Genomic DNA, 16,239 nt, shown 5'->3' on the forward strand with positions numbered 1-16,239 from the left:
GAGACTTTGTTGAGAGAAATTGTTACGCTGTTGGAAATAGAGAAAGAAGAGTTAAACCCACTGTGTGATTATCATTTCACCAGCCTTCTGGTCCTTTCCCAGAGAGAGCAATCACTCCTCGTGTAAGAGATTGTGTAGAGACTGTGAGAGCATCAGGATACAGTCTCAGACCACCAGTGATGTAACATCAGGGTAAGAGAGGATGAAGACAAACACCCCCCATACACACACACACACACACACACACACACACACACACACACACACACACACATAATCATGCCATGCATATTATTCAGCAGTGTTTTGTGTAACAGTTGTGAAGTGCTGTGATGAGAGATATTCTCAACAAGATTGTTGTTGTTAACAATATCGAAAATCAGATTTACATCATAAGAGGACCTAAAGAGGGTTTAAATAAGGTACCAGTTAAACAGTGCTAATATCACATACATTAATGCAAGGGGCTTGACATCAGTAGATTTTACAGTAGATTTTATTCCAACACAAGCAAGTCTCTTTTACTATGTGTTTGTTTTCTGTAAATCAGGCCAAAAGCTGCCAACCCTGACAGGTACGTTTCCTTTGAAGCTGCAGGCCAGGTGAACACAGAGATCCAGATTGCACCGTGGGAATATAGGCCAGGAATCCAGGATCATGGATATGGGAAAAGGCCGTGTCCTTGGGAAAGTGAGCTGTGTTGATAAGCTGCTGAGGGATTCCTGGAATGGAAATGCAGAGAGTCAATCGATCAGATGAGTAAAACCCCGCGGCGGCGCAGAGGTGGTGCTGGGTGGGGAGTTGAACTGCGTGACGCTATCTCCATCATCGGCCTAATCCCCCTTGATTCCAGTGACCAATTGAACAGCTTGAACAATGTTAATTTGTTTCACCAATCACCCCTCACATATACACAAGGACCATCGCGGTGAGTGTACATGTTTTATCCAATTCATGTCAAATCATAAATATATTACATCACTGCTTTTTTTTTTTTACATGGGTCTTTTTCAATGGTTCAAAATGTCAAAATGTATATTGTAGTTGTGAGGTGCACTGTTCAAATGTAACAGCAAAAGCCAGACAAATACTTCAGAAAATATCTGACTCCACCATTCTATGGAAGACTGTCAACAGTTCTAAATAGATTACACCTGGCTCGACGTTAGCTGTAAAAGAATGGCCTTTTAATACACAATAACTACTAGATTAATTTGACATGAATTAGTACCTGTTATCACATGACCTAAGTTCCACACTTGTTCTCCGTGATGACGACTGAGGAAAGTCAATCCGCTGATGAAGACTATTAGATTGGAAACTGGCCAACGTTAAATTAATATGTTTTTATCAACTACCACTCCTGAGGTGAGGAATGGACCGTCACCTTCAAATAATAATTATATTAACACAATGGCACCCACTCAGAGAAGCAGAATAACCACACATAAGACTGACGCAAACACAGGCATGTGTGCACACCTGTGTCTTTGCATGCGCCATACTCTTAAGTGGCATAATACACCAACCTTATATCACACAGCCACTCAAGACGCAAAGCCACGGCTGAGGGTGTTGTCTTCCCTGACCAATCAGAGAAGCTGAGTCTGTCTCCTTCTCGTCTCTGACGTCAGACGGATGAAAGCACAGAAGGAGGGCGAGACTGAGAGACGGAGGAAGACCGGGTGATGGTGAGCGAGAGCTTAAGGAAGAGTCATATCAGAAGAGTTGTATTGGGTCAGCTGAGTGGGAGAGGAAAGATGGAGAGAGACGGTGGCAGTGAACATAGAAGAGGAGAGAAAGAGAATGAAGAGCATGCATTTAAAGCCAGCTGTAAAGAGAGAACATGAGATGAACAGAGACATGGTGAGAAATTCATTTAAAGAGATCAATCTCCAGGCTGACACAGTGCAGAGAAGGTGAGCCATAGATTTGACATAAGATTGGCAAATGGCACATTTGGATGATGTCACCTGTCTCCTTTCTTTCACCCCATTCTCCTAATCGTCTGATTGTTGGTCCGGTCGAGCAGCCACGTCTCAGATGATGATGATGATGATGATGATGATGATGAGATAGTGAACATCAGGGTGCAAAAACGTCTTGACAAAAAACCTAAGTTTCTCATGAAATATTGGTTTAAAGAGCAGACGCTGTCAGCACCAGTTAAGGCTTGTATGAGTCAAAAGAAAGAATAGAGAGTGGTTCCTCTTTAGAGTTCCAGTTGAATCAGAATCAGAGTGACTAAAAAGGCTTCAATCAGAATATCAAAAAGGCAGCAAACCCTCCACAAGGTTATTTTGGATTCGCTTAGAAAACAATATTAAACAGACATTTATAAATAGCTAGTGGAGTTTAATCTGAATGACACAAGTGTACTTCCAAGTGCCATTGACAAGCCAGGCAGGACAATGATGTAAAAATAGATATTAAAGGGGTTTTGATAATGAATGATGCACTTATTATTTGCTTTTGATTTATTTCCCCCAAGTGAGCAAATTACCTATGATGAAGCAAGAGCTCCAGTATCAGTACAATGAGATAATACAATCAATTCTGCACACGTATGTACAGAGAGGACACACACACACACACACACACACACACACACACACACACACACACACACACACACACACACACACACACACACACACACATGTTCCCCTGCATGGGTAGTGGATGAGTCATGTCTGCCAGCCCTCACTGTTACTGTGATGGCTCCAGATTTAAGGGCCAGCAATCTGCATTCATCTCACAGATATACTGTACTCTCTCTCTCTCTCTCTCTCTCTCTCTACTCTGTCTCACTCTTGCCCTCACATTACTCCTGTCTCCTTTACACACACACACACACACACACACACACACACACACACACACACACACACACACACACACACACACACACACACTAACACACAGGTAGAAAAGTGTTGGGATGGTGTGAAACTGACAACTCTCTGCTGTGCCAGGCACACACTCCGTATGTTCCTGATTGGCTACTTCTCAGGAGCTGACATAAGTCAGGCGTTCAGTTCGAACCAATGAAATTTCAGAGCTGAAAATGGTATTAAGAGACTCCTGACCAGGTCCCTATATACACAGCTGAAGGAGAGATGGGCAGGCACACACATGCATAAAAGCACAGTTAGGGTCAAAGACAGAGCATGAAATTGAGCAACTACAGTTAAAGGCAGACTAGACAATTCCAGCAGAAGTAGGACATCTATCCCCATGAGACATGATCACAGCATCCTGCGGTGACATAATATGTGAGAGCAATGAGTGATGAATGATGAGCATTCAAGCACCCCCTAGCACTGACACAACAGATGTTTGCCATAACACCATCCGCGGTTTCAAATCCAGTTAATGCTCCTACCAACATTCAGGCCCTGCATGGTGAACTTTCTGTCACAGACCGAGGGGTTCAAAAACATCAAGAAAACTGAATCTCCTCGTGTGAGCACCCGCTGACATTTGGTGATAAATCAGCAAATAATGTAACTGACAAGACTTGTTCCCTCCAGGCAGGACAACATAACAGAAATGGCCCTACATTACTGACTTTCTGTTTTTTTTTATTTTTGCTTAAACAACTCTGGAGGGCACTCTGTGGAAGGTGCAATGCCATCATCAACACAACAAGAGGGAATAAACACCTCTTTTTGTTGTGTTGGAGGACAGCTTTACAAAATAAACAGGGTAAACTACAGCTTCGACGCACACAGCTATTCAAGGTGCTGAAATTCAGTGCTGCTCTTCAAAACTCCGTATATAACATTTTCATTTAATTCCCTGCACCATTCAATATGTTGTTGCATCTTTTTTTTTTTTGGCAGAGGGACACTGGTCGCACTAAAAGTAATTGGAGTGGCTTTAGATGAGCACTTTTCCCGCTCAACAACAAATTGCAGAATAAACTGCCTTAAGCATAAATTAATCAGGTAATCATCTCTTGTCTTATCCCCAATATGCAGCCCATTAACATTAAGCAACGCTCTCTGTGGTAGCACTCCAAGCCATGCACACTGACAATGATTAGTAGCTTTAAAGACCAGGATAAATACTGTAATTTACTTTCAGCACCCTAAGAGCAATTACCACCTATTACTCCCTCCCCTTTTCTGTCTGTCCGTCTGTCTCTCTGTCTCTCACTCTCACACACACAGGGACATTGCCTATAGAGCCATACTGTAAGTCATGTGTTTGTTTTAAACTCACTGTCCAAACACAGCACCGCTGATAAGATGGGACCCATTTGCAGCAAACAGGTACATCATATTGTTACACCTGCAAGCGCAAACCTTGTGCTTGTTCAGCTGCTTTCCACCCGTTCAGAGGCTCAAGCATGACTAGTTTGCCCCAGTGTTGTCAAAACCTTCATTTCCTACACCTTAATTTCACTTCCGTCTCCTCTGGGCAGAAGGGGACGCTCTGTAATTTGAGGATCTGCAGTTGGCGGTATGAAATGGTCCGGATCAGTGAATCTTAATGGCTCTATGGAAACAGTGAGCGTGATGTCTTAACTGCATTGTTGTTCTTGTGAATGGAAGATCGCGTCTATCCTGCACCAAAAGCAAGATGTCGCCAAAAGTGTGTTTGTTTCTTACCAGGACAATAATTGGCGACTATTACTCAGGAACAACAGAGTGGACAGTCAAAACACTTTAAGCCACCTTTATGTGTGTCTGTGCTCCCTCTCTCTCTCTCCCTCCCTGTGTGTGTGTGTGTGTGTGTGTGTGTGTGTGTGTGTGTGTGTGTGTGTGTGTGTGCACATAGGTAATAAGCTGCTCCGCCACTGCGCAACGATGGAGCTATCGCAACGATGGAGATGACGCAAACAGACCAGGCTCTCCGAAAAAGTGTTTCAAGACGAACATGGCGGCAACTTAACCGCGGTCCAAGATGACAATGGCCAACGGGAGAAATTATTCTAGGCTTTCCGCCCAGGTACGGGACAGAGAAACCAGCCTGCGTGCATCGAAAGGACTCGTTGCTCTCCTTTAAGTGAATCTGCAAACCGAACGGCGGCAGACGCGCAGCATCAGTACCGAGAGGCTCGCAACAGCTGGTCTCCCTGCGCTCCCGACGAGAGAACAAACCCGGGGAGGGACGGTAAGGAGACGGGGGCATGCGGTCAAAGAGGACGCCGTTTCCCCCCGGAGAGCCATGGAGAACCGGGATGCGGCAGCGCGAAGCTTAATCTGTGCGGGCGCGCTAATTGGATCGGAATAGCACCGATTGTTGCGGGCGCGATAGAGGAGCGCCCTGGACCGGCGGAGGCACGGCACCACACCGTTACAGAGGAGAACCAACCGGAGTCCATCTCCCCCCAAGTCAATGAGTATTGTGACAGAGCAGCCCCCGCGGTGGAGTCGGCCAGGGCAGCACTTTCCTAAAATATGACCAGGGGTGCTTGGATGCGTCGGCAGCATGATGAAGGCTTAAAATTCTGGTTTGCACCCCGAGAGAACGAGAAGCCATTTACCGAGTCGGAGCGGGCCCAGAGATGGCGACTGTCGCTGGCCTCTCTGCTGTTCATCACCGTCCTGCTCTCTGATCACTTGTGGTTCTGCGCCGAGGCGAAACTGACGCGAACCCGAGACAAGCGGTCGGACGACGGGCTTGCAATTACGGACATGGGCGAGTACCCAAACTCCCTCCACCAACACCATATCCCAACATCACCTGACCCCCGCCGTCTCGCCAGAGAGCAAGATGTTATTTTTCTAGGGAATTCTACCAAACCTCTGTGGCGAATGGACACCTGTCACCCTGACAGCCTGTCCAAAGACTGCTTTACTTTCACGGACGCGGAGACCGTGTGCCTGGGCCTCTCCGGTGGAGGGGAAAAGGGGACACAGTTGGCGTACGTGAATCTGAGCGATTTGTACCTTTCTTTTTGTAATTCCTACTCACTTTTGGATTTGTTTTACGGGTTTACGAGTCCGGACGATTTGAATTGCACCCTGGATATGGCCATGGGGGTGGATCTGCTGGGATGCAGAAAGTGTGTCCGGGCTTATCAGAGTCTTGACCAGCAGGCGGAGAAGAACTACCGGGAGTTTGAACTGCTGGTTCAGAAATACGAGACGGATGCATACTCGGTTAGGACGTGCATGGAGGAATGCAAGGTAGGACTAACGAGGCCGGGTCGCGCCCGCGCACGCACACGCGCAAGTACATTTAAGGGGGTGGGTTCATAGTCGTCATGGCAACCGTTGGGCATATCTGTCAGTATATTGGTATTTGTTTTTTAGAGTTCAGGCTCTCAGTAGGCCAGCAGTGCCTTTGCTGCATCATTTGACCTGTCAGGGTGTGCACAAACACACAGCTGCACCACATGAGGATAACAGAGGGGGCTAGAGGACAGGTCAACAGACTCCTGCAGTCCTTCATCATTCTCTTCTCCCTCTCTTTGTTTGTCTTTTTCTGCCGCTCTGAGCTAATCTTTCTAATAAGGACTACTTTGTGAACTGTGACTGTGAAAGTGACGTTTGACATTTGGAGTAAGGGCCAGGCCGGCACCGCAGCTCTGTGAGATGAGGGGAGAGAGGGCTGTGGAGTGGTGCTCATTTCAATATCGTTAATAGCACACGAGTGATTTCTAATCCAGGCTTTGTGTTGTCCCCAGTTTGCTTGTTGTTCCAATAACATGGCAGTCTTAGGGCACATATCTCAGGCGGTGGAGTACATGTTGTGCATGTCAACAGCATTGCATGCCTAGGTTTACGTCACCAACTGTACACACACGGACATGCACACACACTCAACACACTTCGTCTTGTGTTACTGGAGGCATCAAAAGCCACTCGGCTGTGTTGAATGCTGAAAACTTATAGAAACTAAATAGGGACATGGCAGGGATGCACTGGTTGAATTACACTTCAATCTGTTTCATTTGTTGTGCGCTGGACTGTTGCAGAGGCTCCGTCTCTCCTTCAGCTCTGTAGCCTCCTGTGCTCGCTGTCCATGGTGCTGAAAGGAGGCTGCAAAAGGCCTTTCATAAGGACGTGCTTGTTTCGTTAGCTTTGTGAAATTATATCCAATGTTTTAACAAGTCTGGCACTGATGCATACCGATGTACAGTAGTTGACTTTATTTGCACAAAGAGCATGATTAACATGTTCTCCACCTCTCTCACCTCTACCTGATTAGCTTAATTCAGCCAAACAGCCACCTGATGGATGAAGATGCCCAGTGTTGGGGTATTTAATTAACAGGAACAAGAGTTGCTGGTAGTTTTATTTGAACTCAGCATGAAAACTGAAAAGTTTGATGCTGGACCAGTTTCCTCATCCTGAAGGTTTTTTTGGAAATATAATAGCTGTTGCTATCAAATGTGTCCAAAGCCACGAGAGCTGCTTCATCACCACAACAATGCCGTAACATGGGTCAGGGAATGAACCTTGAAAAGCAGGAAGTCTTCCCTCATAACGGTCCTGCAAACCAAACTAATTTCTACAAGATGGATGTTGTATGAGGGCAGATGGTCAGATGGTCAGAGTGCTGGGCTGTGAGTGCTGATAATCCATGTGTGTGTGTGTGTGTGAGGAGGGATAGTTAGTGGGAGGATATACTGAGGATAAACCTTCACAATGGAATCATGTGCTGTTTATATGTTTGTGTATTGTGAGTCATAGCTTATTGTTATGCCTGTTTGTCAGAGACTGTGTGCATGCATATATATGTGTGCATGAATCGGTTTCCTATAAAATCTTATAGCTGCTTCCTTCGTATGCCATCTAATCAGTTGTGTGCCTTTGCACTCCTACTCTTTGCTAATGTAATCAGACTCAGGCAGGGCTACAGCAGCCTTTTAGCCCCTTTAGCCCAATCTGAATTGCTAATCTGCTTCAGCGTTCATATGACCTTTGTGAAAGCACAGCACCCCAGGCCTGCATCACAAACCACTACTCCTTGAAGAATCACTCTGCTTGACAATAAAAAGACATTAGACAGCTGGAAACAATAATTATTGCTGTTCACTCTTATCTTTTATTCCTCTCACCTCAGACCTCTCCGCTGTTGGAAATTCATCCTCATTTGAAACAGCTGCTCAAGCATCCCTTTCAAATGGTTTAAATGAGTTGAAACTGTAGCATCACATGGTGTTTGTGTATACTGTAGAAGTGTGCTGTCGCTGTTGTATAAGTTTAGCGGATGGGTGAACAGATAAGAAGTGAGGTGAGAAGAAAGGAGAAGGAAACAGGAAAGAGGCAGCAATATCAACACATATAAACAGCACACACAGATACTGCACACATATTAAAGCATAACTAGCTTACTAATCTTCTTGGACAGATGTAAACTGTGGGTTCATTATCACTCAGACCAGTTAGATTTCATCAGGATGGTGTATCGCACTGAGTCTTGCCTTGTTTACTGTCAGAGAATGATGTGTTACTAGAGTATGCCAGTTAGCTGAGATATACAAAGAAAATTCATTGCAAGCAATACACATCTATTTGGATATCTGGATGGTGTAAATGGACTACATTTATATATTCAAAGCACTTCACACCACATGCCACATTCACCCATTTACACACATACTGGGCCCCAGCAATTTGGGGCCCAGTATCTTGCCCAAGGACACTTTGACAAGCAGACTGGAGGAGCTGGGGATGGGACAAGCAACATTCTGATTAGTGCTCAACACGCTCTACCTCCTGAACCAAGGCCACCCTGCTGTAACTGAAGCAAATATTGCAGACACAATAACAGAAACACAACATTTTGCTAAGTTAACATAAAAACACAACCACGCTTCACTAAACGACTGGAGCTCCCTTTCAATGAGGAAGTGATAGGATTCCAAAGGATTGTGAAGACCGACTAAATATTCTTCATCACTAAAATGGTTCCTCTATCTTGGTAGATGCACACATTTGAAAGGCTGTGGAACACCCTGATGTGATGCAAATTGTTAAATTGAGAATACATTATTTGCGGTAGCTAGTTTGCCCTTGATGAGCTGTATGTATGGTACAGTGTCCATCTGCAGCTCAGACGAGGTTGATGCAGGATGTGCTTCAATGGTTAGGTCCCCATCTTGTGTAATAAACAGTAAATACAGAGAGAGCCTTGGCATTGTCACTTAACAAAAGTGCCTTTCTTACCTTCCACTGTCAGTATGATGCTGGCATACATCTGATTGTTTTCACTATGACTACATGAATTGGTTATAAAGGTTATAAAACTAATTGTCTGCCATTGAAAAGACATGCCTGTTGATTGTTCTTATACTTTGTCATGGTCAGCAAAAATATATGAAATATATATTATATGAAAACATATAAAACAAAAATACTTTGCTAGCAAATGTTACCTGTGGGCTGCACGGTGGCGCAGCAGGTAGTGCGGGTGCCTCACAGCAAGAAGGTTGCCGGTTCGATCCCCGGGTCAGGTGGGGCCTTTCTGTGTGAAGTTTGCATGTTCTTCCCATGCATGCGTGGGTTCTCTCCGGGCACTCCGGCTTCCTCCCACAGACCAAAAACATGCTCATTAGGTTAATTGATGACTCTAAAATTGTCCGTAGGTGTGAGTGTGAGTGTGAATGTTTGTTTGTCTTTGCATGTGGCCCTGCAATCGGCTGGCGACCGGTTCAGGGTGTACCCCGCCTCTCGCCCATTGTAGCTGGGATAGGCTCCAGCCCCCCGCAACCCCGAAAGGGATAGGCGGTATAGATAATGGATGGATGGATGGATGTTACCTGTGCAGCTAAAGCCTGATACAGCTAACCTCAAAAAACTATTGAGCCACAGTGTTGCACTGGGTGGCATGTTTTTTAATTTCCATGAAAATGTGCACTGTAGTTTGTCAGGAGTCCATCCACATCCACATACCCTGTCCTGCTGCCATAATTACTCATTAGATCTCCAAATGTTTCTTAATCCACAGCTGAAAATAGTCCCCAACAAATGCATTACATGTATTTACTGCTGTTTGAGTAATGTTAAACTTCAAATTACTCAGCCTTTTTAAAAGAAAGTTTTTGTGATCCATTTTTTAAAACTATAAAACCACCTCCTTTGCTAACAGCAGATTAGCTGTACACATATATATGCATCAAAGGAAGTTACAAACCAGGATTTTTCTGCTACAACCATCAGCTGCATTGATAAACAACACAATTAGGTGGAAAATCAGAAGTTTTGGAGCAGCGTGGCCTGTACAGTACACCGTATACACATAAAAATACAAATAAAATGTATCAAATGAAAAATAATAGAGGAGGGATGTGGAAAAGCTGATTTTCTGTGTCAGTGTGATTATTTTATGTGTGCTTGGCAAAAATGTTTGCAGATTACTCCACCGAGTCGCTCCGTTTTGCTTCCTGTTCTTTTCTTTCTTTCTTCTTTCGTGCTTGCGCTCTTTACACCTTCTGATCTCAGTATGTGCTATGTTATATTGCGCGCGCACACACAAACACACACACCCATACACACACAAAGAGCCCCATGTGCAGTATTTCCTGCAGGTCCAGACCTGACTGTCCCTTCCGGTGTAATTTAATTTGCACTCCCATAATTCCCTGCTTCTCTGGTGGCTGTGTCTCCAGGGCTGTATCTCAACATGTTGATCTGCTCGCTCCCTCTATCTGTCATTGTCTCTCGCTTTCTTTCACATCCTCTCTCTTTGTCTTCCTCCCATCTGTGTCAGAGCTCTGAGGAACCAACATCACACATACACATGTGTCCAGTATTTGTCTCCACATCATCACCACCGCTCTCTCCCTCCTCCTTATAGACTTACTTCCCACCAGGGGCCTTGGTTTATCTCTCCCTCTCCCTTTCTGGAAAGACTGTATGTGGGTGTTGAGCTCTCTTTTCCTGCTGGAGTGATAGATACTGATCTAGGTTAAGGCCTTTTCCTTCCCTTCAATTACAGGCCTGTCCACACAGATCCCACTGTGTGCTCCTTCACACAGCCTCTCTGGCCCCTCTGCTTATTCAATCACCTTTCTCCTTTATCACTCTCTATTTCTACTGACTGTTCAGTTGAACACATATTTCATTTAGCTGTTTAGGTTTGTGTTTTAACTGTGCAGTGAGGATAGGCTGATTGCATTTTCTATTAAACCATGCAGAGTTACAAAAATGTCTCTGCTTAGCATTATAGCACCACAACAAGCAGAGCAGAGATGTAGGGAGAATCAGGATGGACATGTAGTAAATAGAAACAAGAGTTTACCGTCTCGCTGGCGGCTCAGTGAGGTACAAGCTAAATTCAAATGCCAGCATGCTAACAGGCTAACAATGACAATGCTATGTTTAAGTATATTTACCATGGTCAGCAGCTTTGTTTGGTGTGTTTGCATGCTAGCATTGGCTAATGACACTGAACTCTGAGTTCAGCTGAGGCTGAGGGGAATGCCATCAGATGTGCAGGTGTTCGGCCATTAACCATTGGACAAAATGAAATTTAGTCCTGATGATTCTATTAGGAAGAAGAACAATGAACGGATCACAAAAGAGACTATAATTCATCCTGAAGGGGATATGAATTCGTATCTGAGTTATCTGAGAGACTGAGAGTTCGTTCTTGACCATGGAAACAGCAGTGAGAAAAAAAACAAAACAAAAACCCTCCTCACAAAGTTCTTTTAGGAGTTATCTCAATCATATTAGGTGTTGCTCCTCAGCAGATGGATTTTATCCAGTTACACCATGCTGGCTTAAAATTTGAGACTGTGTGCTACGATTGTACGCTGCAGAGCAGCAACTAAAGAAATGAGTGGTGAGAGTGATTTTGTCACGTCATCTAAAAATGTGGAAATATTCCACTCTCTGAACCGAAACTGTCAACCTGCTGGTGGCATTAGATATAAAGTGAGAGAATCTGCTGAGTCAAAAGGATAAAATATATGTGCACTATAAATATCTGGACTAAATTTCATTGCAATCTTCCTTATATTTATAGAGATAAGTGACCAGTCAGCAGGCTGATGTTGCCGTTGCTAATGCTCCACTGCTAGCATGGCTAAAATTATATAGAAATATCAAATAAATCTAAATTATGTCTGCCACATTACCCAGGACCCTGATATTTTGGCTCAAACTGACAAAGTTGTGAAAATACATACAGTATTTTTATCTGTATTATAAGTTTGGGACAACACGACATTCAGAAGAAGTAACAGCATAATAAAACATACTGACTCAGCATAATTCAACACATTTTGCTCTAATACAAATGGATGTTATGCTAAACTACACATTTGCTGAAACTGGCAGCTTTTTTATGTAAATGAAATGAAAGCAGGCTTCGACACAGCACATAATGTACAGATTGCTCTGCTATCAACACAGGCAGCATGGCTCGGCTACAAGTCCTGCACTTTCCTCTCTCTCAGTCAAATTCAATTAGGGCTCTGTTGCCTCTCTACACAGCTCAAATAGATCCAGGGAAACTCCCCTTCATATGAGCTGCCAGTGTTTGTCTCTCCCCAGGCAGGAGATAAGGGAATGCGTCTGTTCGAGAAGAACACAGCAGCACTCCCATGGAAACGCCTCCTCGCCGTCCTCTGTTCCCCGTCTACGCAGCACAATGAGACCGTTCAGCTGCCTCCTTAGCCGCCTTGGGCCTCGGCTCCAATCAACACATCCACACCCTCTCTCCATATTATTTCCCTCCCTTCTTCCTGCAGGCCACCACTCTGAAAAAAAGTCCTTTCCCTCATTCACTTGAAATATGGAGGAGTACTGTCCTGTTTGCCTGGTGCGTGGGTACCGTTTATCTCAGCTGAAAACCTCAAACACACGTGTGTGTGAGACTGCATGCAAGAACAAGCTGCATGTATCCAGCCGGTCACTGTCGGCCATGGCTCAGCTGCACTGATAATGAGATAAAAGTTGCAATGAGTCCTTTTAATGCATCCAATTCAATCAGATGTATGACATAAATGCATTATGACTTTTACAAATGCACACTTGCTATCTGGCTCATCTCTCCTCTGTCTCACTGGTACGCTTAGTTGAATGATTTGATGAGTGGGTGATGTGTTAGGTTTGATTTTCTGTGACAAAATGAAGAGAGAGAAGGGGCTAGAGAGAGCAGATATGGCTGCTATTGATAACTGATAACTATTCACAGGAGACATAAAATCGGTCAACATTAGACATTTATTAGTTTATTAGCCAATGACAAGCGTTCAGCAGCCCATGTCTGTATGACATAGTCTGCATCTTCATGACTTAAGAATGAAAACCATGATGCTTCTGAGCAGCAGATTTTTCACTTGTGTCGAGGATTTTTCTGCCACCTCAGTTTTATGCAGAGTCATTTGGTGGCAAACAAAGGGAAGGCGACAATTGAATGACGAAACAGCAGTAATACGAGGAGAATGATTTTAGAACACAAATCATCTGAGGTACACAAATACTACCATGACAGCCCGGCGCTGTTTCACATTTCTGGTCCCCTTTGTGTTAAGGTGCACATGTTAATTCAGTTTTTGTGCCTAAGCATGACATTAAGCTGTAGACTGAATTGTTTATTTGAAAGGGATAGAAAATTGCCAGTCAATGGAGTGAATCATTGATAAAAATGGAATCCATTTAATCAGAACTTCATTGAAGCAGCTCTTTGGAAGCCATTTATAAAGCAGAGTGCAAGTATGTGCTATTTAGACATGGATTTTAGAGTAATGTCTGTAAGCTGTTTAATGGTGTTCATATTGGATGAGAAATGGAATGGAACAGCACGTCACATTTCATTTACACTCTCTCCTAGAGGTAAAGGCGTCTGAATTATGAATGAATTTGAGGTGAATGGGGTCTCTAGATGACACCTCTCTGTGAAACAGTTGAATGAATGAGGGTTAAATAATAAAACTGTCACGATTATCACAATGAAAAATGCAATTTTAAAGGGAATTTTACACATCAAAGTGTGTTTACAGGTCTCAGCGAGTACTGCTGCATGTGTGAAGAAAAAGCATAAAGCGTCTTGTGGCTCCGGAGGGAGCTGTGCGAAATCTGATAAATCACCTTAAGTGATGTCACTTGAAGACTGCAAGTCTGCAAAATGAAAAAAAAAAGAAAAAAAAAGAAAGTTGGGGTGTGGAGCTAAAAAGATGTGAGCTCATCAAACCTCTGTAGACCGCTCCTTCTTTCTGCTTGTGGCACGACGCTACGTTAGCAGCTGGAATAAAAAAAGACTAGCTCTCTGGTGCCGTGCTAAATCTGTGAGTTCTCATTTGAAGTGGTCTATCACACAGAACATGAGCATCACTGGTAATTAAACAAAAGTTGAATAGATCAGGTTGGTAATTTTTTTTTTCCAATCAGGATCTGAAAAATGTGACTGTGACTTCCTGTATACACTGTTGATGCTGATGCTGATGGAAACTGTCCAAGTTGACTGTAGCTTTTTGTCACCTCCCCCGGCTGCAGCCACCAGGCGAGAAGGGATTCATCTTAAACAAGTCTATTACATCAGACCTCCATCCACTCCCTGCTTGCATGCACTAATAGCACACCGTTTTTATTCCCCTCAGCTTGACTATTGAGTCAGTGCTTCTTTTCTAGTGATGTTTTACCTCAATCATCTCAACCCTAACTTAAACCCTCTTGAAGTTAGCCCTATAAGATAATAATTTCATGGGTGGAGGTAGCAAGTGATGGTTGAGACTCATTGTTTTTTAATTTCAGCCAAAAAAGCAAAAAGCATTGCAAACAGATTGAAATGAGAAGCCTTCTAGCCAGATACTGAAAAGATATCAATGCATCCATCTCTCCTAGATGCAAACATAATCATTTGTCCTCCCAAATGTAACCACATCAGTATGCATCCTGTGGAAGTAGCTGCTCTCAGTGCCTATCCCCTGTGATAACGGCTGCTGGAGTGACACTGAAACTACACTGAAATTAGCCGCCATTGTTCCTGTCACAATAAAAGCAACAGGAAGAAAGCAGGACAGCGATTCCAACACATGAGGTCACAGAGAAGACATAACGTGCTGCCGTGGTGTTTGTCTGATCCCTGATCAGTGTAACCACTGAATGATCTGTGCGGGCGGCAGCGCATTGATCTGTTATCAGGGAGGAAAATGGTGTGAGCGGGAGCCTGTAATGACGAGCAAAGCTTCAGTCATGCTAGTGCATCCAAGTTATTCACGTTCATCCACGTGTTTGTGCTATTTTATGGATAGTTACCTCCCACGAGTTGTTGCACAAATTGTTCTGCTACAGGTGTTTTCAGCTAAGCAGCTTCAGGTGTGTAAAAGTTGAGCAGACCCTGATTCAGCACGTAGCCCGGAAAAACAGATCAGATTTGGAATCTGGCTAATGCAGACGCATTGATTAACGCATCGATTATTAAATTGCATCTGGATTTTACCTGCTCAAAAGACACCTGAGATGGCCACAAAAACTCCAAGAACAAAAAGAAACTGAGTGAAGTGTATTGAAAAGCTACAGTCTGAGCATCACTGGCAGAGAGACAGAAACCAGTCACAGTTCCCAGACTCTGGTGACATTCTCACATTACTGAGTCATCATCATCATCAGCCACTCACAGCATGTCCTGATTCAGAGAGAGCAGAGCAGAACAGTGAGGGAAGACAGACACACACACATGCAGTCTAGAAACTCACATACTCTTCATACACGGCATGCTGTAGCATAACCAACAACACCACACTCATGGATGGGAGAGAGGCTGACGGCAATCAGGTGATGGAAGCAAATAAAAGTGGGGTGGAGAGGATGAGAGAGTGACAAATGAATGGTTAGATTAGAGGAAATACCCAGTGATTTATGCAGCATGATGGACTCGTGTCAGATCCCCTGACATACTGTATTTTCTCTGGGTTTCATACAAACAATTCATTTGAGCACCTGGTCCTAATCCTTTCCATTTTAATCAGCCTAGTGTTTCTGTCAATGGGCGAGCGTGTGTGTGTATTTGTTTGCATGCATGAGTGCACGGCATAGTGGGAAGTTGTAGTCGTTCCCATCGTTTTTTGTCTTGAATTTAGTATGAAGAGTGGCAAGAGCTTTAAAGGAATAGCTTGACATTTTGGGAAATTCACTTGTTGCTTTGTTGCAGAGACTTTGATACCACTCTCATTTATATCCAATAAATGTGACGCTACATCCTGATGACTGTTAGCTTAGCTTAGCATTGCAAACAGACTGAAAGCAGGGGGAAACAGTTGTGGTTTTTAAAATTTAGGGGTGTTGGTAGGTGGATTTTGTTACCTTCGGAGAGAGAAGAGCTAAGCTA

The 16,239-nt window shown here is 43.9% G+C and overlaps 1 protein-coding gene across 1 annotated transcript in view; it reads left to right on the plus strand.

Moving 5' to 3' along the window:
* The first annotated feature begins 4,747 nt into the window (after positions 1-4,747).
* Positions 4,748-16,239, plus strand: part of LOC139340194 (NALCN channel auxiliary factor 1) — a 79,463-nt gene continuing 67,971 nt past the window's right edge. The window contains exon 1 of the mRNA XM_070975898.1: positions 4,748-6,140. Coding sequence (XP_070831999.1) covers positions 5,409-6,140 — 732 coding nt within the window. The 5' untranslated portion in view covers positions 4,748-5,408. The remainder of the gene's footprint in view (positions 6,141-16,239) is intronic.

This window comes from Chaetodon trifascialis, chromosome 12, assembly GCF_039877785.1.
Source record: "Chaetodon trifascialis isolate fChaTrf1 chromosome 12, fChaTrf1.hap1, whole genome shotgun sequence".
In the NCBI taxonomy this organism is placed as follows: domain Eukaryota; kingdom Metazoa; phylum Chordata; class Actinopteri; order Chaetodontiformes; family Chaetodontidae; genus Chaetodon; species Chaetodon trifascialis.